The following is a 23,505-nucleotide window of genomic DNA, read 5'->3' on the forward strand; positions in this document are numbered from 1 at the left end:
ACATACAAACACATGCACAACTAAAAACAAAGCAAGCGCCTCGCATCCAGTCGAGTTCACAACGCACCGAGGACGTTGACTCTGACGTTGACGTGTTTCTGTCCAGACTTGTTCTTGGCCGTGATGGTGTAGCGTCCAGAGTGGGTCCTCAAACTAACGGGGATGCTCACGACGGACGTGGTGTCTGTGGACTCGACCTGAGGAGACGCAAGAGCGCGTTGAGCTCAGGAGTGGAGCATTTTCTCACGTCTGCTTGGAATGGCCAAATGAAGTCACCTCCGAGTCCACGGGAAGAGTGTGCAACTTGTTCTTCTTGTGAGACTTGGCTTTGCCGTCAAAGTCCCACGTTACCTTGGGCACAGGACGACCTTTGATGGTGGCTGGGATCTTGATAGGATCTCCGGCACGGATGTAGAGCAGATCATCCACCAAGATGTCAATGGTGATGGAGGGCATGACTGAAATAGCGGCGGATGAGGAACATCAGTGACCAGCACCTCATTTCCACGTGCTTTTGCCAGGTGCCAACACTTACGCTGAACGTCTTCAATCAAGACCTCGCCCGTGCGGGGGCTAGGGTCCGATTCACCGATGTCATTGACTGCGATGATTCTGAAGCGGTAGCGCTTGAGCTCACGCAGGTTGGGAACGGTGAACTCGGTGGTGGGGTGCGGCTCTTCGTTCACCCTCACCCAATCCGATTTGCCCTCGTCCTGGATCTGGACGATGTAGCCCTTGATGGGGCTTCCGCCATCCTTCTCCGGCGGCTTCCAGGTCAGAGTGACATTGTGCTTGGTCTTGTCGGCCACCACGGGAGCATTGGGCATGCTGGGAGGAGCTGAGGGAGGGCGGAACGGATCCATTGGCCTCAAAATGAATCACGAAGCAAACAGTACAGATATGCAAGACGGAAATGGTGAGTGTTCCGCTGAAACGCAACTAGACTTTGCTCATGAAGACCTTCGATACAAAAGTCACATCCCTTTGAGGGAAAATTCTGGTCAGGACAGACACCCGGTTCGAACGGCAATCTGTGCGAAATTTGTCGCAACAGAGGAGGAGGTTTGACACCATCACAAGCATGCAACGTATTTTCACCGCCACGGTGAGACCAGACCAAAAAAAGGGAACTCCCCACCAAAAATTGCCAACTGACTTTTGAAGTCAAGGTCAAACACCTTTCAACAACTAAGAAGGCTTTGTCATGCTGTTCGGTTGCAGTAAGAACTTGGAGTCCAAAACCGAAACTTCTCCAGCAACAAAGCAGAGTCCATTCAACTGAGGGACAGGATGAGTACGAATTTACGCAATGTGCTATATTGTTCAGCTGACTCACTCAGAGGGTCGACAGCAAAGGCCGGGTCGGATGGTGCGCTGAAAGGTCCCGTTCCGGCCGAATTGAAGGCGGCGACTCGGAATTCGTACTCGCTTCCTTCAAACAAGCGAGTCACCTGGCAGACACAGAAAGTTATCGGACACTCTTCCAGTCCAGATGTATTCGGCAAAATCCAAAGCCCCACCTGGTACTCCCAGCCTTTCATGCCCCTCTTGGTGACCGGCATCTTGTTGACTCTGGCCCAATAGGCGGAGCCTCTTTCTCTCTTCTCCAGCCAGTAGCCAATGATCATAGAGCCGCCGTTGTCCCTCGGTGGCTCCCAGGTCAGGGTCATGGAGTTCTTGGTATACTCGGTGATGGCCGGTTTCTCCGGGGGGCCGGGGAGCCCGAAGGGGTCTGTGATTTGAACTTCCTCTGTTGCGCAAGGGTCAGACTTGCCGTAACGGTTCTCGGCTCTGACGCGGAACAGGTAGGATTTGTTGGTACCCAAGTTCCACACCTGCAGTAGAGGGAGGAGAAGACCACTTCCTCATGACCGTGACCAGAGTACAGGCATGTGTCCCAGCATGTGACTACAGACCAGGAGCCAGGAGTAAGCTGAGAGCCAACGGGACCTACCCGAAACTTCTTGTCAACGATGCTGTTGGTGAGCTCCACCCATTGAGGTTCCGCTTCCTGTCCCTCTTCCTCCCCTTCGTCTGTGATCACTTCTTTCTTCTCAACAATGTAGTTGGTCAGCTCACTGCCACCATCATCCAGAGGCGCGTCCCACTGCAGCTGGCAGGATTCTGCCTTGATATTGGACACTGCCACGTTTCTGGGAGGAAGCGGGCGGTCTGGGCAAAGAGAGGAGGTTGGTTTAGTTGTTGTTTGTTGGTATTTTTATTTTTTTTCTCGTTCGATCTTTATGTGGAGCGTATATCTGGAAAAAAATCACCATCTCAAACCAATTAGAACATTAGCATATGTCTACGGTCGAGTCTGCTCTCTAGGGTGCTTCGACTGCAGTCCGATTATTCCCCATATGACAATGTGTCCATTTGGGCTCGTCTTTGACAGATCAATTTTCCCAGGCTTAAAAATGTCTCCATTACGTCAGATTCAATGATCTCGCCCCCAAGAGCAGTCGACGTGGCTTTTCCTCACTCGACTGAGATATTTTCTGACACGAGGGGACGTTGTGTCTTGAGGGTAGCTCACCTAGAACCATGACACAAGTGGTGTGCTTGGCTGAGCCCATGTTGTTGGAGGCCAATATGGTGTAGCTGCCACGATCCTTCCGGTCGGCCGCGGGGATGGACAGAGTGGACTTGCAGTTCATCCTGCCCATCACCGTCGTCTCAATCAGCAGACTTTCCGTTGGCTTCTTCAGCACCACGTCATCTTTGGACCACTCCACTTTGGGGATGGGGAGGCCCAGGATGTCGGCAGGGATCTCCACGGGCTCGCCCTTTTTCACCGTGATGCTGTCAGCCTTGAATATCTTCAGCATGTGGATCTCTGGGGCCACTGGTGGAGATGAGACAACATGGGTCCGGTTTGAAAGGGTAAGGCTTTGCTTGATGGACGTTAAGGCCCAAATTAGTACAGGAAACAGATTCGCTTGTGCATTATCATCTGATTCTTGACTTTTCTTCATGGTCATGCCTTATCGAGGTATTTTTATTGATTTTCTTTTAAAACAAAAACGGATAGAAAACCCTTTAGGTTCGCTGGCCTTGATTAATGTTTCAACACTTGGACATCTTCAAAAAGGTTGCCCAGCCCTGGCCTGCAGCTTCGCGTTCCACAGAATTGGCGTACCTTCATCGTCTTGGATGACCACGGTCAGCGCAAGAGACGGGTCGCTTTGCCCAATCAGATTTGCGCACTTGATCCTGAACTCGTACATCCAGGCCTCGTCCAGGCCATCCACCGTCATGGTCAAGTCAGGGCAGAGCTCTGTATTGCAAGGCTCAAAGGCCTGCTTGTCGTGACGCTTCTTCTCCAACAAGTAGCCGATGACAGGGCTGCCGCCGTCATTGCGAGGCGGCTTCCATGCTAGCGTGATGGAGTTCTTGGTGCGCTCCGTGTAGTGGAACTTCTCGGGGGGCGACGGCGGTCCTGCGGAACCCGTGACAAGAGAAAGCGTTTCACATCGGAATTGTCGGCATGGCACACTGTCGGTACGGAGGACTCTCGGGACTTGCCTTGTGGGTCCACAGCTTTGATGGGTCCGATCTCGACGGGCGGGCCCATGCCGTACTTGTTCTTGGCAAAGACACGGAAAAAGTACTCTTGTCGCTCCATGATGCCCACGCACTCGCATTTTGAAGAGACAGTTTCAACGGGCTGCCTCCACGTGTGCATTTTGGCATCTCTGCGCTCCACCAGGAAGCCGGTCAGGTCACTGCCGCCGTCGTCCACCGGGTCATCCCAGTTCAGGAAGATCATCGTTCTAGTCACAACGACTGGCTTCAGGTCAGTGACTGGTCCGGGAACATCTGCAAAGAAAAGGGGATTGGCGTCGGTCCACGTTTTGGAACCATCATAGCTTTCCATGCGTCCATCCACCTACCCATGACCTCCACCCGGGTGAAGGCTGACCTGGTGCCACTGGGGTTACATGCAGAGATCAAGTATTTGCCGCAGTCCTTCCTCTGCACGCTTTTAATGAGCACAACGCTGTTGTTGCCCTCGGTGAGGATTTCTACGTGGTCTTTGTCGGGTTTCTTATCGTCCACGGTCCAGGTGATGGTTGGGTAGGGTTTACCGGTGACAAGCGCCGGAACACGAAGTGTCTCGCCAGCTCGGATGACCACGCCGTTCTTGACTAAAATGTCCAGCTCCACCGCAGGCATTTCTGCAAAAGGGAGACAGCCGCCAAGAGTAAAAATGAGCTGCTGCTGGATCGCACTGCTGCACTTGACATTGATCGTTTGGACATTTTCACGTCATCGCCTTCCGGCCGCTGACCTGCAGGATTCCTGACAAACACTGACTCGGTGAAACCCGGGGTTCCCTCTCCCGCAGCATTGCAGGCAATGACTCTGACCAGGTACTTGGCTCCCTCACGGACTCCATATACCGTAAATGCCCGAGTCTTCCATGGACGTTCTGTAGACCTGGACCAGTCTTTGGTCCCGGCCATAGTCTAGGGAACACCACAGAAAAATAGGGAGGGATTTATGTTCACGCAACGTTAAATGAAGTCACGTCAAATGTATTTATTTATATAGGCCGTAATCACAAAACACAATAAAAACATCTCAAAGGGCTTTGCGTGGCCAGAATCGATGATTGGGGGGCGCCAATTAAGCACCTTGTCCACGTGGTATCCCAGGATCTCGCCTCCTCCATTGTCGGCAGGTGGGTCCCACTCAACGTCAATGGAGTGGTCGGTGGTTGCCACCACTCGGGGGATAGGTGGTCCGGGAGGTACTGTAAAACAAAGATTCAAAATGGAGACCGGTACTCCGAATGGAACGCATTTTACCATCTGGAAAATGCACGTACATATTGGGGCTTGTGCCGTTTTAGGATCTGAAGGAACGCTGAACTTTCCGGGGCCCGCCTGATTTTCGGCCGCCACTCTGAAGATGTACGTTAAGCCCTCGACGAGTCCCTCCACATTCAGCTCGGTAGAAGGGACCATGTTTCTGGAGAACGCACGAATGAAATGAAGTCAGAACAGGAAAGTAAGGCGAGCATGGTTCTTTTTGAATAGCCTCCACCTGTTGACCCGAGCCCAGTGGGAACTGTTGATCTCACGACGCTCCACCCAGTACCCCAGGATAGGGCTGCCGTTGTCGTTTGGCTCCTTCCAGGTGACCAGCATGCTGTGGGCTGTGACGTCATCGATCTCCGGCTTCTCGGGGGCCTCAGGAGGTTCTGGGAATGAAGGGCGACCAGATGACACGATTCATCAAGTTACTCACGCAAACTGGAGCAAGTCTTGACAAAGCTTCTACACACCGAAGGGGTTCTTGGCAACGAGAGGTTTGGAGATGCAGGGGGGACCAGCACCATACTTGTTCTCAGCGACAACTCTGAAGATGTACTCCTTCTTTTCAATGAGTTTGGGCACCAGATAACGACACCCTCTAAGTGTGGAGGTGACACAGCTGTATCCGAGCTCTATCTTGGAGTTATCCTTCTTCTCCAGCGTGTAGTTGAGGATCTCGCTGCCTCCGTCATCTTTAGGGGGATCCCACTTGCAGATCACAGAGTTCTTCCTCACCTCCTCAAAGCAGAAGTTGATTGGAGGTCCAGGAGTGTCTGCAAACCGTGACAAAACTTTACACACTGAAGCTCTACCGTCCTCCAGTAAACCATCAGAGGAGCAAGAACTATTGGGGCTGGAGACAGACAACAAGAGAAGAACCCGAGCTCTCACCAAGGACGTTGACATCGCAGGTGGCTGACGCGACGCCGTGGTCGTTCTCCACCTTCACCATGTAGACGCCGTGGTCGACACGCAGTGAGTCCTTGATAACTGCCGTGGACTCGCCCCTCCTGCTGTTGTTGATGCTCAGCCGCTCGCCAATAGTCGGGTAGTCTGTCTCCTCTGCCTCCTGCTCAGCCACCTCCTCCTTCTTCTCCTCTGCATCCTTGACTTCTCCCACTTCCTGCTCTTTCTTTTCTCCTTCCTGCTCCTCCTTCTTCTCCACCTTTTTCTTCAGCGGTCTCTCCGGCCTCCTGCGGGGCGCCTCGGGCCGGATCACCTGGTTGTTCCAGTACCAGGTAATCTCAGGGTACGGTGAGCCGGAGATGTTGGCCTCCAGGCGGATCTCACTGCCTCGTTTCACGTTTAGGCCAGATTGAAGGCTGCCACTAAGGAAAACCTTCGGAGCATCTAGTGGCAAACGCAGACAGGCAAGTCAGAGCTATAAGGCCACGAGACCGTCCGAGTCCGAAGCATAGATTTTTTTCTCACCGACTGCATCCAAGGCCTTGACAAACAGGGTGCTGCGGGACGGATCGCTGACACCAGCGGAATTTTCTGCTCGCACTCTGAAGGCGTAGCTCTTGGCCTCCTTTAGCCCTCTGACGGTGTAGGACAGCACCGGAACCAGGAAATCGTTGCACCTCTCCCACTTGTCCTCACCCTTCAGCTGCCGCTCCAGGATGTAACCCATGATCTTGGCACCTCCGTCATACATGGGAGGCTTCCAGGTCAGTGTGATGGTGCCCGAAGTGGGATTGTGGGTCTCCACATCCACCGGTGGGTCAGGAGGATCTGATGCAAGGTGAGACGCAGGTTGGTTCCAACGAGACACAGCAGCAGCAGCAGCAGCAGGTCATGATTGGGCCAAACAGTTGTTTCTTACGTTTCTGGTCCTGAGCAATGACAGGGTTGCGAAGCTCCACGAACTCCCCTCCTCCAATCTTGTTCACTGCCTGGACTCTAAAGTAGTACTCGCCGTTGGGAATGAGGTCTTTGGCGTTCCAGCTCAATTTGTTCTCTCCAGACATTATATTGACATACGTCCTCCTGCCGGCCTCACGCCGCTGCAGCAGAATCAAACACCGTTAGACCCTTTCTGGAAGCTTTTGGAGCTAGAAATCCACGTGTGACGCTCAGGCAGCCCAAAAGATGAAAACCAAAAGGGCTGCACCAGGCGCTGGCTTACTGACCTGCAGAACGTAATGAATAATCGGGGTGCCTCCATCATAGTCGGGAGGATCCCAGGAGACCTTGCAGGAGCTCTTGGTGATCTCAGAGGCCACAATTTCCTTGCACGTGCCTGGAAGACCTAGAGGTGCAATTTGAAGTCTGGTAAGACACCGGTGACTAACAGCTCGTGCTGCCGGTGGGCCGCTTAGTTACCGATGACTTTGACGTTGATGGCAGCACTGGCGGCTCCGAGTTTATTCTCCAGAGTCACTTTGTACTGGCCTGCATCAGAGTGAAGACTACTGTCCACCTCCAGGTGACAGCAAGTATACTCTTTCCTGGTGTGAACAAAGCCTTCTCGTCAGCCCCTAGCCACTCCCAACGCGACAGAAAGGAGCACCCACCTGAAGCCCAGCCGGTCGCTGGCCTTCAGCTCCTTGCCGTCTTTGTGCCAGGTGACCTTGGGCGAGGGAACTGCCCTGAAGGGAACCGGGATGTGCAGCTTCTCTGTCTCTACCACAATCAAATCCAGCGTCTGGAATTCCAGCGTGGGGTTGCCTGTAAACGCAGACAAGCGCAAGCATGAAAAACGAAAGACAACAAAGCGACAGCAGTCTTTCGGAGCCAAGCACCCCGGCTATCATTCTTACAGTCGGAATCTTTGGCAACGACGTTCTCAGAGATATCAGAGGGCTCGCTGACTCCGACAGAGTTGATAGCTCTCACTCTCAAGACGTACTCCTTCTCAGGGACAACACCTTCCGCCACGGTGAACTTGAGTTCCTTGACGGGACGAGAGTTGGCCCTCATCCATTTCTCCGTCCCGGCTTCGCACATCTCGATGTGGTAGCCGGTGACGGGGGAGCCGCCGTCTCTCTGCGGAGGCTTCCAGCCGATGGACAGGAAGTCCCGCCCTGCGGCCGTCACGTGGAGCTCGACGGGAGGTGACGGGACGCCTGCAAAAGACAAGCCGTTTTTTTAATTCACATCTACAGGAAGCCGACACCTCTCGCTCGGGTTCTCGGTTGGCGGTTTGACTTCCGTCAACTTGCCTGTCGGGTCTTCGATGGTCAGGATCTCGGTAGGTTCGCTCGGATGTCCGACTCCCGCCTCGTTCTCGGCGCGGACTTGGAACTGAACTTCTGTTCCTTCGATCACGTCTGTCACTCTATATTTGCAGTCCGGCCCGGAAGTCTTTCCGCACTTGACCCAGCGAGTTCCGAGCTTCTCCTTCTTTTCAATAGAATACCTGCAAGGTTCGTGGCATAACAGTAAGGCCTCAGTGGAAAGGCACTGCAACTGACAGTAAGTACACTGACAGTAAGATTGGAATGATTTCAAACATGAAGGAGGTTGTGCGTCGCGTCGCGTGTCCTACCTGAGGATAGGTCTGCCACCATCATTCTTGGGCGCCTCCCACTGCAGGTCGACATATCTTTTGGTCACGGCGTCCACTGCGAGGGCGTACGGTGGCCCGGGAGTGGCTGGACAAGGGAAAAGGTTTTGCAAAGTTTCCTCCACGGCCAACAAGGCCAGAGAGGATTCGACTGTCTGACAGCAAAACATTTGGCTGCCAACTTACTGAAAGTATCCTTGGCCAGCACCGAGTCCTCCATCTCGCAGAAGGGCCCGACGCCAACTGCGTTCTCAGCCGCCACGCGGAACACGTAGAGCGAGCCTTCGTTGAGCGGCGCCACCGTGTACTTGAGCTCCTTGACGGTGGTGTCCACGGCCTGCCAGCCTTTACGTCGGACATCCCGTTTCTCCACCACATAGTTGGTGATGGGGGAGCCTCCATCGCGCTCTGGAACGGTCCACTTCAACTCAGCGCTCTTCCTGCTAATGCCGGTGACCTCCAGCCAGCGAGGAGCCGAAGGGGGGTCTGTGGAGAGAGTGACATTGTGAGGACGTCGCGTGACGTGAGCCACTCAAGTCAGGTCATCAGACTGAAGTCAGTCATTTTGATCAGACAACTACCTACGACATCTGACTTCAACTGTCAGACAAATGAATGACGTTAAAAAAAAAAGCTTGCAGCTTCATTTCTGTTTCAAAAAATGCTTTTTAGACTTGACTTGCATTCGAGAGCACAAAGTCGGTGGGACTTCATGTGACCCGGCTAATTTGTGTCTCTTACTGAGCCTCTCCTTGCAGAGGACCGGGTCGCTGGGCTCGCTGGGCTCGCTCTCCCCGGCCACGTTGACGGCTCGCACCCTGAAGGAGTACTCCTGCTTCTCCATCAGGCCCTTCAGGAAGTACTCGGTCATGCCGACGTCCTCCGCCACACGGATCCAATCGGTGGTTCCGCTCTTGAGCATCTCGATGACGTAGCCGTCAATCTTGGCTCCTCCATCGTGCTCCGGTTTGGTCCACATCAGGAAGCAGGAGGTCTTGGCCACGTCCTTCACCGTCGGTTTGCCAGGAGGCCACGGAGGATCTGGAAAAGCCGTCGGGAGTTTAGGTATTTGAACAAATCCCTTCGAGTAACAAGAAAGCGACGAATCCAAAGCGTCGTACCAATCGGATCTTTCACAAGGATTGGCTCGGTTTCCTTGCTCGGTTTTCCGGTTCCGGCCAGGTTTTCAGCCAGGACTCTGAACTTGTACTTCTTCCTTGTGGGAAGACCTTTGACCCTGCAGACAACCAAGCTCATGCTTTAGACCAGCACTTCCTAAATCTTCTACACAAAGTAACACCTGAAAAGGCTCTCCAAGTCCTAAACAGGAGTAGATTGAGTCTCGCAGGCAGAAGAAAAAGGAAAAAGAGACGCTTGAACCTGATGTCAAGCCCCTCTCCCACTGAGCGGTCACCAGTCCAAACCAACCTGTAGTTTGTGTCCTTGATGGGCAGCTTGTTGCATCGGATCCACCTGTCGTGGTCGGGCTCGTATCGCTCCACCCAGTAGCCGGTGATCGGGCTTCCTCCGTCCTCGTCGGGCTCATACCAGTTGAGAGTCAGCGAGTCCTTGGCGATGTCCGAAGGCTCCAACTTGTAAGGGGGGCCCGGGGTGTCTGTGGAGAAAAAAAAATGCTTGGTCAACAAGGGCTCTGCACATGATCACTCTCCTTGGCTCAATCAACATTTCTAGAGACAAATGATGCAAGTCAAATGTCAAACAAAAAGACAAATGCACCAATATTAATGTTTCAAAACAGTTTTCCCCCAAAGGTTTACAATACTTGACGTTATCTAGATAAATGCTTCAAAAAATGCGCAAATGTACGTAAATGTATCCATTTTTTAAGAGTACAATGCAACTGAAGTGCTGAAACTCATCCCCAAAATTGAACCTACCGAAGGGGTATCTCGCGATAATGGACGGGTGTTCAGCCGGTGGGCCCACACCAAACTGGTTCTCGGCAAAAACCCTGAAGATGTACTCTTTGAACTTGACCAGGTCCACCGCCCTGTAGGTGGTTTGTTTGACGGTGGACGAGAGCCGGTGCCAAATCTCGCTGTCGGCGGCGCGGCGCTCAATGATGTAGTTGGTGACTCGGGAGCCGCCGTCGTCACGCGGTGGGTTCCAGGCCAGGAAGCAGGAATCGTTGGTAATTTCCGAAATGTCGAAGGCTGCAGGGGGCCCCGGTTTGTCTGAGGTGGGAGAAACACGACTGACTGAATTTGGTTCCAAAGCACATCTTACGGCTGCATCCGGACTTCCACGCTACCGAGAATATTGACGTCGACGGTGGCGGTGGCTCTTCCGCAGCTGTTGGTGGCCTCAATGATGTAGGTTGAGCTGTCATCCCGCTTGGTCTTGGACACGGTGACTGTGGAGTGTCCCGGTTTAGTGTCGATATGGACTCTGTCATCTGCTTTGAGGACCAGGTCGGCCTTGGTCCACTTGACCCGGGGCTCGGGTTTGCCCGTCACCAGGGCGGGGAGTTCAATTTTGCTGCCGGCTTTGGCGGTCAGACCGGCAAGCAGCTTGGCATCCAGCTGGATCTCTGGTGGCTCTGGAAAAGGTTTCATTATGGACGACAACTAGTTAGGACAATGGTTACCAGTTAAAACACTTGATCCAAGACACCTGCGGGATACCGCGAGTCAATTTTAGCAATGCTTTAAGGTTACCTATTTGATATCATTTTGTATCTAGTAATGCAACCTTGAATGTTTATCAGTGTTTTCTGAAAATGTTGGGGATTAAAATCAACCCCTCTTTGGTCTTTACCTTTGGGGTCTACTGCCTGGATCTCATCCGTGGCCTTGCAGGGCCGACCGGCTCCGAGTCGGTTCAGCGCTCGGACTCGGTACGAGTACCACTCGCCCTCGGTCAGACACGTGACTTGGCACTTGAGTTCGGGGACCAGGTCTCCGCAAGGCACCCACCGATCGCTTCCTCTCTGGCAGCGTTCGACGTTGTAGCCGCGGATGCTACTGCCGCCGTCATACTTGGGAGGCTCCCAGGTCAGGAAGATGCCACTGGCCGACTTGTCTCTCCACCGTAGATTTTCTGGTGGGTCAGGGACGGCTGGGAGACAAAATGATTGGCGGTTAGCTATACATTGTTTGGGTTCAGTTTTTGCTTCTTCAGTTCACAAATCAATTGTTCTGCGGCTCACTGGCAGGAGAGGACACATTGACAGGCTCGTCAATGTAGGCCGGCTCTCCTGGTCCACACTTGTTGCAGGCCGTGACCTTGAACAGGTACTCTTTGCCTTCAATCACATCGGTGACTGTCATCTCCAGATCCTGGATGCCTGAGGCCGCCTGACAAAGGATGAGAGAGAGCGGCTCAGTACGGTGCGGTCGACTAAGATATCATTCGAAGCGTCGTACCTTGACCCAGGTCTTGCGGGAGACCTCTCGTTTCTCCACCTGGTAGCCCGTCAGAGGACTTCCTCCGTCGTGCTCTGGAGGATCCCAGCTCAGGTGAACGTGCTGGCGGGTCACTTCCAGGACCTTGAAGTCCTTTGGTGCACTTGGCGCGGCTGCAATGCGCAAGTGAAAAAAATAAGACCTCAGTACAGAGACATTTTTTCCGGCTGTGACACACAAAGCCTCTGCTGTTCCCTACCAATGACATTGACTTTGATTTCTCCGGAGACAGACGAAACGTCGTTCTCTAGCTGCAGGGTGTAGGTGCCTTTGTCCGGACGGACGCTGGGAGTCACCACGAGCTCCGCAAACGTGGGCCTGGTGGTCACCGCGATGCGGTCATCGGCACCGCTCAGCTCCTTCTCCCCGAATGTCCACTTGGCGATGGGGACGGGATATCCGGTGATAGGGACTCGGATAGTGAGAGGATTTGGAACGATCACCTCTAGCCCGTCTTTGAAGCCACTCAGGTCCATGGTAGGTGGGGCTGGAGAGGGAACCGAGTGATGTCAGCCGAGGTGGCGATCAACTCCGAGAACTACAACCGCAGCGCGTCCCACTCACTGTGCGGGTCGTCGGCCAGCAGAGGTCCGATGACGTTGGATGGATCCGAGATGCCGGCGGCGTTTTCAGCGAATGCTCGATAGTTGTAGAATGTTCCATATTTGAGTCCAGACACCTGCAATCAAACATAGCACATGAAATCACAATAAAGGAATCACAGATTTTTGACACGGCACCTTGTAGAAGAGGTCGGGGCAGAGGCGGGTGTTGCAGCGGAGCCACTTGTCAGTTCCGTCCTCACAGCGCTCCAGAATATATCCGGTAATCATGCTCCCGCCGTTACTGAGCGGTGTCTCCCAGCTCAGCTGCACCGAGTTTTTGTTCTGGTTCTGCCAGACCAGGTTTTGAGGCGGACTGGGAGGCTCTGTTGGTGGCACGGCGGGTCCAATGTAAATGTAATGCCGCATTCACACTTGACAACTATTAGTTCCGGCCAACTGGATTCACCCGAGGGTGTTACAGTTAACAAAAAAAGTGTTCAAAAATAAAGCTAGCAAAAAAGCAAGAAATTCGATACGTACAAACTGGAAGTGAGGCAAAAAAAATCAAATAAAACTGTAGAACTACTAAGAAAGTTGACTGTACTCGGACTCACCGATAGCGTCCATGATCTTGACGGGATAGGTGGCGGCACTGGGCTTTCCGACGCCGGCTTTGTTCTCCGCCTTGACTCTGAAGATGTACTCTTTGTTCTCAATGACATCATTGATGATGGCGCTCAGCTCATCGGCCTTGGTCACCTGGACCGGCGACCATTTGACGGACGTCCTGTCACGAAGCTCCACAATGTAGCAGGTGATGGGCGAACCGCCGTCATACTGGGGCGGTTCCCAGGTCAAGGTGCAACCAAATTTGGAGACATTCCCCACCGTCACATTCCGAGGGGGATCGGGAACGTCTGATCGTCGCAAGAGAAACAAGACTCAAAAACTCGACAAGGAAGGAGGGAAGGCAATTTGTGTCGACTTTGCCCGGGAATGACCCTGACACCCGAAAGCAACTGAAAGGCATGATTGAGATGTAGACGGTGGGAATGGAAGGTGGAACACTCCAGAAATGGGCAGCATGGAAGTGCTCACGTGCAAGCTTTCCCCATTTCAGAACTTTGGACAGATAACAGGCCCCATATTGTCCTGACTGAAAGTGAACCACGAAATTGCAATATTATGCATCAAATCGTGATGAGTGGAATTTGGGGAACGTTGCCATTATTGGACGAAGGAAAAATAAAATGTTCTGCAGATGTCAAATGATTGCCTTACCAAACTTGTTCTTGGCCTGGACCGGTTCGTCCGTCTCTACAAGGGGTCCACTGCCAACTCTGTTTCGGGCACAGACCCTGAAGAGGTACATGGAGTCCTTCTGGAGTCCGGTCACGGTGTACTCCGGACTCTGGGCGTGCTCCGTAGCCAGCGTCCAGGTCTTGCGTTTGACGTCTCGCCTCTCCACCACATACTCGATGACTTTGCTTCCGCCGTCGTTCTCCGGTTCGTCCCACACCAAACTGACTTCTCCGTCAGCGGTGTCCACAACCTGCAGGTTCCGCACGGGCCCCGGGACATCTGGGTAACGGACAGACAGAGACTTCAGTTGCGATGTGATCGACGGATCACGAGTCCAACTCCCGGGACATTTGCTTGGTGTGAAATAACTGAACGTGAAGGCGTCCTCTGTTAGGTAAGATGGCTTCGTGGCCATCATGTCTGTTGCAAACGCACAGTGTAAAAAAAGAAATCGTACCAATGACGTCCAGGTTGATGAAAGCTTCACCCTCTCCATGTTTGTTCTTGATGATGACCTTGTAGCGACCCTCGTCAGACTTTCTGGGGTCCTTCATCCGGTACTCTGTGCAGTCAGAAGAAGTGTAGATGCTATCCTGGGACAAACTCGAACTGCCGTACAGCCAGTCAGCCTTGGCTTGAGGGAAGGCGCTGTAGGGAACCGTCATGACCAGGGGCTTCCCCGCGTCAGTGACGTAGTTTTGGTCTGTGGTCTTGATCTGGGGCGCCGCTGCAGGGGCAAGACCGGGAGAAGCCGTGAGAACAAAAAGTCAGAAAGAAGGGCTCATCCAAGCAACGCAACTGGGGGAGGGGAGGTTCCGATCCGCTCTGCTTTCCTGATTCACGGGTGCCGTCACATTAATACTTGGTGGCTTTGTTTTGTCAGATTGCCTTTCACGCCTGTCCTAATTGTTTAGCAGCTTACCCGCCAGCTCCAGCTTGGCTTTGGCATCTTTGTCCTTGGCCACCACTCTGTACTCGCCCTGGTCTCGAGGGCGGATCTCGCAGACCTGCAGCCTGTGAACTTTGCCTTCGCTCATCATCTGGTATTTGTCTCCCTGCACAATGGTCATGTTGTTCCTCAACCAACTGACTTCAACTCTGTCTTTGTTGAGCTCCACCTCGAACATTACGTCCGAGCCGGGCGGCTCCGATACGTCCTGCGGGGGCCTGACGATTTCCACCGGGATCTCTGCGAGCCACAAAGTCAGACGTGAGATAATTGAGCAGGTTGGAAGGAATTGTGGCCAAGCGTGGCCCAGCTGTCTCACCTTCCACAAAGAGCCTGGCTCTGGATCGCTTGTCGTCGACACCGCACGCGTACTCCCGCTCGTCGTCTAGTCGGCACTCTTTGATGCGCAAGTAGCACATATTCCCGTCTTTTTCAAACGTATATCTGGGAGAAGACGGCAGTTGCTTTAGTGAGGGCACTTTGTATTTGAAATGCTGAAGCTGAACTGTAGAACGTGAGACTTGCTATATACCGGATGGAAAACGTCGCTTCAGTTTCATGATTTTTGAGGCAATATTTGGGAATGGAACAGCCGCGAGTTGGCAAGACGCGAGTTGGCAAGACGCGATTTGCGACGCGGACAGTTTGGTTTGCCCTGTACAACCCGTGTTATCAATGAAATGTCTTTCAAGGGTCTCATTACAAATGAGTGCAAAAAAAAGCTTTGGAAAATGTGATGTTGAAATGGACACTTGATGAGCAATATGGAGTTAACTCCATGGAAGTTAAGATCAATCATGTTTTGCTTTAAAAAAAAAAAAGCTGAACGGTTTGTTGTTGGAATGGTTTCCAAATATCACAAATATCCAGTCCCAAATATTTGGAAATGAAAGGATGTTGATTTTGGCCAATCATTTTTGAAAAATGAGCACCTGGGTCCTTCTCTGATCTCACGTCCGTCCCTGTACCACTTGACCTCGGCCTTCTCTTTGGTCAGCTTGCAGGAGAACTCGGCGTCCTCGAACTCGGTAATGGTCTGGTCCTTCAAATGCATGGCAAAGTCGGCGGGCGACTCGCTGATGATCAGCTCTGCCGTGGACTTGTCGTCGCCGGCCACCACCGTGTACTCGCCCTCGTCGGCCAGCGTGCAGTCCTTGATGGTCAGCGTGTGCTTGTCTTTGTCCACCCGGTATACCAGGCGCTTGCTGAAGACCACCTCCTGGCCGGCCTTGATCCACTTCAGAGTGATGTTATGGCGGTTGACCTTGCAAGAGAAGCTGACCGTCTTTTTCTCCTGTGTGTCCACATCCTCCAGAGGAACCACGATCCTCAAACGTTCCTCTGAGGACACAAACATCAGACGCTGTGCTAAGATCCAGGTAACATTGTTCAGTATCATTTCCAGGAATGCTAACGTGCTAACAGCTGCTACGCTAACCGAGAGCAAGAATGGCCAACTGTTGCTAAGCTAGCATAGATAGCAAACTCGAGTGCCCTGTACAGCTTGCTCTAAAAACGCTAGCACCATTGCAGCTGCTATGCTAAGATCTGACAAAAAATAGACTTGAAAAAATGTACCCACCCACACCAACAGTTGGTATGGTAACACCCGGCGGTATTGGAAACCGAGTTACAATAGTCCCACACAGAACAGCATTACAACTTTCTCTGCACCCAGGGACGGTTCCTAACAAAACATTCTAGCATGCTAATGGAAACTATGATGGAAGGCCCGCAAGGCGGACTCACCTTTGACACTAAGTCCGCAGGAGCTCTTGACATGCTCTCCTCTGTGATTGCTGAGGTGGACGCTGTAATTGGCTTGGTCATCCTGCTGTGCATCTCGGATCCTCAGCGAGAAGATATTGTCCCGCTGGAGCATCACGTACTTGCTGCTTTCGAAAATGGTCTCGTCGTTCTTCTGCCACTTGACCTTGGCGCCCTCGTTGTTCACCTCACAAATCAGGACCACCTCCTGGCCTTCGTTGGCCTCCGTGTCTTTTAGCGGCGTGATGATCTTCAGTTTTTCTGCAGGTCAGCGGGTGACATGGAAATTAGCCTTCAAGTTTCAAGTTTATTGTTTAGCACATATTATTATATCAATAACTGTGCAAGGAGGGAGACGAAGCCTAGGGCTTGTAAAGAGCTCCACTCCGTCGTCGAACCCCCAATTCCAACCCTTAATGCTGAGTGCCAAACAGGGAGGCAATGGGTCCCATTTTTACAGTCTTTGGTATGACCCGGCCAGGGTTTGAACCCACAACCTTCCAGTCTCAGGGCGGACACTCTAACCACTAGGCCACTGAGCCTTGGGTTCAGATGCCTTCATGCAGCCAGGGTTTTTCCTGCACATCAACTTTGGTGGCGGCCGGCCGCTTCCAGCGAGTTACAGCTAAGGAAAACCGTTAACCCACCAGCATCTTTTTCAGCTGCCATTGTGGTCTGACCCCGTATCGCACCTGCCTGGATTTGGGCCCGGAGGAATCCTAGCGGGGTCACTTACCGTGTACAGTGAGCTGGGCGCTGGCTCTGGTGGCTCCGATCAAGACCACGTATTTGCACTCATCGCTGAGCTCGCAGTTCTTGATGACCAAAGTCCTTCTCTTTCCCTCACTGACCATCTGGTACTTGTCTCCGCCCTCCAGCTCCTTGTCGTCCTTTTGCCATTTGACCTCATAGGTCTCCTTGGACACGGTGCAGGTGAACTCGGCCTTTTCGCCTTCTACCACCTCCACGCTGCGAGGCCTGGAGAGAAACTCGGCCGCCAGTTCTAAAACAGCAGAAGAGAAAGACCAGTTGAGAGCGGACAAGACCAGTTTGAAAATGTAAGTCAAGGAGCTCGGTTCCAGAATGGATGAATGAAATTCCAAAGTATATATATTTTTTGGGTGGAAAAAAAGCAGCCAATAGACAAGAAGTGGCAGGGTGTGTACCATTAATCCTGAGGTTTCCTGAGGTTCTGACCCTGGGACTGAGCCTGCAGTTGTACTCTCCGGCGTCAGGAATCTTCAGGTCCTGAATAAGGAGGATTCTCTTCCTGCCGTCCACAATATGGTCATAGCGGCCGCCCTCCGGCAACTCTTCCTCGCCCTTGTACCAGGTGACGTCAGCGTCGGCTTTGGAGACTTCGCAGATGAGCTTCACGGAGTCGGTCTCGGTTCCCTCCACGTCGGACAGGTTCTTGGTGAACCTGGCCTCCTCCTCTGTGAGAGACCACAGTCGCACGGCATCACCCGTTATGATGTTCTGCCGGTGCGGTCAACACTCGGTCCTTCTCCCGACTGTATTTTGACGCTTCTCATTGATGGTGGTACTACGTGTAGCTTTTTTGAGGCGGTATTGGTGTAAAACCTTTGACACCCACTGAACCTAGAGTCACTCTTCTTACCGATAACAGTCAGCATTCCGGAGGTCTTGGCGGTTTTAGCGTCGCACTCGTACTCGGCTTCGTCATCCATCACCGACTTGTGGACAACGAGGATATGTTGCCGTCCCTGAGCAATAATTTCGTACTTTTTCCCTTTTCGGATTTCGCTTCCGTCCTTGAACCAGCAAACCTGTGAAGGAGGGGGTAAGACAATGGTTAGACTACGATTAAACGTGAACGGGGATGACGATGAGGGCACCGAGGCGACCGAACTCACCTTCACATTCTCTCGGGATACTTCACACTCAAACCTGGCAGATTCCTTCTCTTGCACTTCCAAGTCATGGAGCGGCTTGGAAAACTCCACGCGGAGAGCTGTGGGTAGAGACACCGATGTCAGGCTAACTGAGGGATTCACAAAAGTCTCCAGATAGTCAGTGAGACCGCCTCAATTTTAAATTCAAGGGGTTTGTGAATATAAGCCCTGGTGAGTGAGACCCTTTTCTTTAGTGGTTGAACTGGAACAAGAATGTCAGTTTATGGGGACTACCTGACTTTGAATGTAAAAGAGAGAACAGGAAGTGAGCCCCCTACTAGGTGCGTTTTTTTTTAAACTGGTTCCCATAGGTGTTTCTCATGTAGTGGGTGTTGGTACTCACGTTCTACGTTCAGGAAGCAGGAAGTCTTGAATTCTTTGGCAGCACAGGAGTAGGTCCTGGAGTCATCCAGGGCGCATCCGTGGATGAGCAGCGTCCTTTTGCGTCCGTCTACGAGCATCTCGTACTTTTTGGTCTTGCGGATCTCCTGTCCGTCTCTGAACCACTCCACCTCGCCATTGGGCCGAGAGACTTCACACTCCAGAGTGGCGGTGGCCTCCTCCTCCACCGTCTCGTCTTTCAGTGGCTTGGTGAACTCCACCGGTGGCTCTGTAAAACGACAACAAACCACTTTTGAGCATTGAGTACCGGGACAGTCCGGCTAGCGATCATCTCGGGCGTCCCACCTTTGACGATGAGTCTAGCTTCGGTCTGACAGTCTTTGGTGGTGAGACGAACTTGTCCTGCTTCATGCAGCTGAACGTCCCTCAGGGTCATGCTGTGGACTTTACCCTCCGACTTCAGTACCACCTGCAGTTCAGTGACAAACTCAGTTTAGATCCTTGAATGCTGCCTGTAATGATGTTCAGCACATCCCAAAACCAACCGCAACAGCATAAACAGGGAGTGGAGTCGGCAGGCGGCCAGCGGCATACTCACTCGGTCGCTGGGTTCCAGCTTGACGCCCTCCAGGAACCACTCCACGGGGACGTCCTCGTAAGACACTTCGCACTCGAAGGTGGCCGTCTCGCCGGCTGTCACAGTCACGTCGCTCAGCGGCCGCGTCAGGGTCACCACTCGGGCTTTGGAGCAAGGAGAAGACATTTTGCGTGAGAGGCAGAACGCCACCCCCCCCCCCCCCCCGCCCCCTCAAAAAAAACGAGTGTCTGCGAAGAGTCGTCAGGGCGGCTGCTAGACTCCCACAGTACAGCAGCTGCCAGTGACGCCCAGCACCAGGGGGGCCCTGCTCATTAGCGTATGAGCCGGGTCACATTCCAGCCCGGCCAATCGGCGGCGGCAAAGTGCCCCATAAGGCTGGCAAAACACACACAGTTTCACCTTTGACGCGGAGCTGAGCAGATGATTTTGCATTGGCGGCGGCAAAATCTACTCCTCCCGCCATCTCCATGCGGCAGTCGAAGAGGATCAAGGTGTGCCTGACGCCTTCCTCCTTGATCTCCACATCCTGAAGCACAAGAAGAGGTGGGCGGCGTCGCATGACGGCGCTCGCAAGAAAAGACGCTGGCGAAGGGGAAGGAAAAGCTCACAGTGGACGGGTGAAGTGTCTCGCCCTTCAACTTCCAGGTGGCGTGAAGGTCCTCCTCGGAGATCTCCGTTTCAAACTTGGCCGTCTCGGTCTCAGTGACTTCCACGCTGTAGAGCGGACGCATCACCTTGATGTCCCGCTCTGCGTCGCGTGGACAGATGCTACCGTTAGTTCAAAGGCCGTGGCAAGATTAACTGGAGAGAGCAGAACTGGGCGGGACCACCCAACCTCTAATCTCCCATTGAGGAACTTTGCTCTCTACAGTTGCGCGAAAGAAACTTGAGAGGGCAATGTTCAAGCATGAGTGGTGTTACAGAGCCGCAGAAGAACCTCTAAAGAGAGTTTGAGGCTCCGCAAAACACACCTAAGAAGCACTGTCGGCTGCCTTTAGAAAGCAAATCCTATCTGACGGAATAAAGCGGAGACTATGTGGACACTGAGATTTCAGATGACCACTCCAGAGATTCAGGTCCCAAATTGCGGGACTCCACGTGGGACGGCACAAGGATTACCTTCGATGTTGAGCTGGGCTGTGGTTCTGTCAGTGACACAGTCGCACGTGAAGGCTCCCTTGTCGCTCTTGGACACCTTGCGGATGACCAGCATGCGCTTCCTGCCGTCGGACTGCATCACAATGTTCTTGGAAGCAAAGATTTCCTTCCCGTCTTTGAACCAGCGGACCTCGCCAGAAGCTTTGCTCAACTCACAGGACAGCACCACTTGGTCTTTTTCGATAGCGCTGTAGTTTTGGAGCTTGAGCGTGAAGTAGAGGTCACCCTCTGCAAGAGGTCAGGGTCACGGTGTCAATGCGCAAACATGATTTGCTGGCTGACGAGCGCAGGAGTCAGCAGGCGGATACAAAGACTCCGGGCTCGCATACTAACCCAGCACGGTGAGCATGGCCTCAGACGTCTTGTCCATGGCTTCCACTTTGATCAGGGACGTGTCATCAATAGAGACCTCCTTGAAGGCCAGTGTGTGGACTCGACCGTCCTCTGACATGTGCACCACCTTGCTGGGGTGCAGGCGTGCGCCGCTTTTGTACCAAACCACCGGGATGTTTTCGTGGGAGAGTTCCACACTGAACTCGGCCGTTTCGCGCTCTTTCACCGTCACGTCCTTGATGGGTTTGAGAAACTCCAGGCGGATACCTGACGGATAGAGACCGTGTTCACACTGTGGCTGATGAATACCTCCCTAAATCCAGAGTAGCCCGGAGACATCGACATGGAATCTGCACGTTTCGAGAGCACAAATCCTGTTTAGCAGGACTAAAGAGGGTGAGACCACATGGACAAAAGTATTTGAGCTTGACATCATACCAAGACATTTTGCACAACTGCAACACTTTGGGCAAATCCCTGTTCTGCAAAGCTCGGCAAGCTTTGTGCTCGGAAGAGTGTGGTGTAGAAGAACGCGCTACGGAGGAACAAGCCTTTGGAAGTCTTTCAACTTAGGGCCAAGTGGGGTGCGTTCATGCACCTGCGGAACCTTCTGCGCCGCTCTAAACCTATACGTCTGGTGAGCCGCCATAGGCCGTCCACCCGGTTTGACGTGGGCTACCTTCAATGATCAGCTTCCCTGACGTTCTCTTGTCTTCGGCCTCAAACAGGTACTTGGCTTCATCTTCATATCTGGCGGATTTGACGACAAGAGCGTGTTTGTTTCCGTCTCGCAGCAGCTGATATTTGTCGTCGCTCATCAGTTCCTGAGAGCCTTTGAACCAACGGAAGCTTTTGGGTTCTCTGGACACCTCCAGCTCAAACTTGGCATCGTCCTTTTCAAAGACGCGCACATCAGCCAGCGGCGTGATGAAAGAAACGGGAATCTCTGTTGATTGATAGCAAGACGATTAATGCAAGCGCGAGGGCCCCGTTGGCGAGGGGGAAGCCAACGCTCACCCTTGACTTTCAGATTGGCCGAGCACTTGGCGTCAGCGGCGCTAAACGAAACCTCGCCGGTCTGAGGCACCTTGCAGTTGTAGAGCACCAGAGTGTGCTTGGCTCCATCCTCCACCATCTCCACATCCTGTAGATGCCGATGCACTTTTCAACGCTAAGATCAGGGTCACGAGACCACCGTTTCACACAGACACACACACACACACACACACACACACACACACAGCGGAAGATCTAGGGGTGCACATACGGGAGATGGACTTAAGACTTGGCCGTTGAGTTTCCACTGGCTGTGCACATCGTCCTCGCTCAGCTCCACCTCGAAGCGAGCCGTCTCCCCCTCAAACACCTCCACGCCGTACACCGGCCGCAGCACTCGGATATGGCGGGCTATGGTTGAAGAGAGGCCACAACTTAGCGACTAACTTGCGAGAAGGTGAAAGCATGATGAAGACGGCGAAGCAGAAGATGGCATAGCGCACGAGCCGTGGGATTTGCCGGGAGGGAAGTGACATCAAATGGCCGCCTTTACCTTCAATGTGAAGGCTTGCTGTTGTCTTGTCCGTCCCGCAGTCACACACGTACTGTCCCTTGTCTATGTCGGCCACTTTCCTGATGAGCAGCGTTCTGCGCCTGCCCTCGGCCTTGATGGCCACCACCTTGGAAGCCTTCACCTCTTCTTCATTGTGGTACCAAAGCACCTTAACATCTTTGTTGAGCTCACATTCTAAGGCCACCTTGTCCTTCTCCACTGCTGTGTAGTCCTGCAGCTTGACGATGAAGTACGCGTCTCCCTCTGAAAGGGTGCAATCGGACAAGGGTGACACAAAAGCGACAAGACAGAGACACAGAGACACAAAGACGGCAGACGAGGACGCCCGCCTGGGCCCCGGATGGACACCCAAGGAGAGCAAGAGTTACCTATGACGGTCAAGTTCGCCATGGAGGATACTCCTTTGGCCTCAGCCTTGATCTGGCAAGTGTCATCCAGAGTCACGTCCTTGATCTCCAGCACGTGACGCTTTCCATCCACGTGCTTTAGCACCGTTCGGCTGGGATGGACTTTGACGTCGTTCCTGTACCAGGTCACCGGAATATCTTCGTGGGAGAGCTCCAGCTCAAAGCAAACTGTGCTGCCCTCCTTCACCGTTTGGTCTTTGAGCGGCGAAGTCAGTTTGAGCCTGATGCCTACAACCGCAGCGTCAAAGTCATTAGGACACTGAGCGCTGGCTGCATGGAGGTTCGGCGGCGCAAAGCCACGCGTCCCCCGCTTACCCTCCACAATGAGTCTCGCCTTGGACTCTTTGCCCAAAACCTCAATCCTGTATTCGTCCTCGTCGTCAAACTGGCAGCAGTTGATGAGGAGCAAGTGCTTTTTGCCATCGGCGATGATGTCATACTTGGTGTCTGGTGTGATTATTTCGCTTCCCCTGTACCACATGGCCTTGGGGACATCTCTGGTGATGGCACATTCAAACTTGGCCTGTTTCTTTTCAGGCACACTTACGTCCTTGAGTGGTACGACAAAGTCCATTGGGATTTCTGAAGAATGTCAGAATGTGACAGGCACGCACATCAAACACCAAACGACAGTGACAACGGCGAGCGGCAGACACAAAGGTGCCCTTTTATCGCCACATACACTGCAGGCATCGCTCAATGCGTTTCCAGACCACGAAGAACGACAAGCACGAGTCCAAAGACAAATAACAAGAAGAGGGATGTTTGGGCGAGGCGGGCTGGCGGGCGGGCGGGCGGTTGGGGGTCCCGAGTCTTCCATTGTTAGAGCTAGCGTACGCACGCCAAACCTAGAATTGACGTCCTA

At 53.0% G+C, this 23,505-nt stretch overlaps 1 protein-coding gene across 1 annotated transcript in view; it reads right to left on the reverse strand.

The window, feature by feature from the left end:
* The window catches only part of ttn.2 (titin, tandem duplicate 2), a 163,089-nt gene that overhangs the window by 68,432 nt on the left and 71,152 nt on the right, over positions 1–23,505 (reverse strand). The window contains exons 108-167 of the mRNA XM_061286865.1: positions 22,956–23,222; positions 22,602–22,868; positions 22,213–22,476; positions 21,931–22,070; positions 21,681–21,807; positions 21,343–21,609; positions 20,664–20,930; positions 20,292–20,558; positions 19,781–19,920; positions 19,572–19,698; positions 19,173–19,315; positions 18,920–19,043; positions 18,576–18,842; positions 18,194–18,291; positions 17,938–18,106; positions 17,483–17,752; positions 17,053–17,319; positions 16,299–16,577; positions 15,482–15,890; positions 14,869–14,993; positions 14,523–14,789; positions 14,058–14,327; positions 13,580–13,879; positions 12,913–13,215; positions 12,494–12,681; positions 12,318–12,432; positions 11,953–12,240; positions 11,715–11,866; positions 11,498–11,645; positions 11,107–11,406; positions 10,601–10,888; positions 10,227–10,523; positions 9,757–9,943; positions 9,450–9,565; positions 9,070–9,369; positions 8,515–8,814; positions 8,311–8,416; positions 7,985–8,181; positions 7,583–7,888; positions 7,337–7,490; positions 7,146–7,270; positions 6,953–7,071; positions 6,646–6,826; positions 6,252–6,554; positions 5,712–6,170; positions 5,291–5,593; positions 5,050–5,206; positions 4,832–4,974; positions 4,638–4,756; positions 4,292–4,469; positions 3,894–4,178; positions 3,526–3,819; positions 3,140–3,439; positions 2,537–2,845; positions 1,955–2,172; positions 1,521–1,835; positions 1,337–1,451; positions 536–838; positions 277–458; positions 68–197 (exon numbers count right to left, since the gene is read on the reverse strand). Of these exons, the coding sequence (XP_061142849.1) occupies positions 68–197; positions 277–458; positions 536–838; positions 1,337–1,451; positions 1,521–1,835; positions 1,955–2,172; positions 2,537–2,845; positions 3,140–3,439; positions 3,526–3,819; positions 3,894–4,178; positions 4,292–4,469; positions 4,638–4,756; positions 4,832–4,974; positions 5,050–5,206; positions 5,291–5,593; positions 5,712–6,170; positions 6,252–6,554; positions 6,646–6,826; positions 6,953–7,071; positions 7,146–7,270; positions 7,337–7,490; positions 7,583–7,888; positions 7,985–8,181; positions 8,311–8,416; positions 8,515–8,814; positions 9,070–9,369; positions 9,450–9,565; positions 9,757–9,943; positions 10,227–10,523; positions 10,601–10,888; positions 11,107–11,406; positions 11,498–11,645; positions 11,715–11,866; positions 11,953–12,240; positions 12,318–12,432; positions 12,494–12,681; positions 12,913–13,215; positions 13,580–13,879; positions 14,058–14,327; positions 14,523–14,789; positions 14,869–14,993; positions 15,482–15,890; positions 16,299–16,577; positions 17,053–17,319; positions 17,483–17,752; positions 17,938–18,106; positions 18,194–18,291; positions 18,576–18,842; positions 18,920–19,043; positions 19,173–19,315; positions 19,572–19,698; positions 19,781–19,920; positions 20,292–20,558; positions 20,664–20,930; positions 21,343–21,609; positions 21,681–21,807; positions 21,931–22,070; positions 22,213–22,476; positions 22,602–22,868; positions 22,956–23,222 (13,404 nt within the window). The remainder of the gene's footprint in view (positions 1–67; positions 198–276; positions 459–535; positions 839–1,336; positions 1,452–1,520; positions 1,836–1,954; positions 2,173–2,536; positions 2,846–3,139; positions 3,440–3,525; positions 3,820–3,893; positions 4,179–4,291; positions 4,470–4,637; positions 4,757–4,831; positions 4,975–5,049; positions 5,207–5,290; positions 5,594–5,711; positions 6,171–6,251; positions 6,555–6,645; positions 6,827–6,952; positions 7,072–7,145; positions 7,271–7,336; positions 7,491–7,582; positions 7,889–7,984; positions 8,182–8,310; positions 8,417–8,514; positions 8,815–9,069; positions 9,370–9,449; positions 9,566–9,756; positions 9,944–10,226; positions 10,524–10,600; positions 10,889–11,106; positions 11,407–11,497; positions 11,646–11,714; positions 11,867–11,952; positions 12,241–12,317; positions 12,433–12,493; positions 12,682–12,912; positions 13,216–13,579; positions 13,880–14,057; positions 14,328–14,522; positions 14,790–14,868; positions 14,994–15,481; positions 15,891–16,298; positions 16,578–17,052; positions 17,320–17,482; positions 17,753–17,937; positions 18,107–18,193; positions 18,292–18,575; positions 18,843–18,919; positions 19,044–19,172; positions 19,316–19,571; positions 19,699–19,780; positions 19,921–20,291; positions 20,559–20,663; positions 20,931–21,342; positions 21,610–21,680; positions 21,808–21,930; positions 22,071–22,212; positions 22,477–22,601; positions 22,869–22,955; positions 23,223–23,505) is intronic.

Source organism: Syngnathus typhle, linkage group LG9 (assembly GCF_033458585.1).
Source record: "Syngnathus typhle isolate RoL2023-S1 ecotype Sweden linkage group LG9, RoL_Styp_1.0, whole genome shotgun sequence".
NCBI classification, from domain to species: Eukaryota; Metazoa; Chordata; class Actinopteri; order Syngnathiformes; family Syngnathidae; genus Syngnathus; species Syngnathus typhle.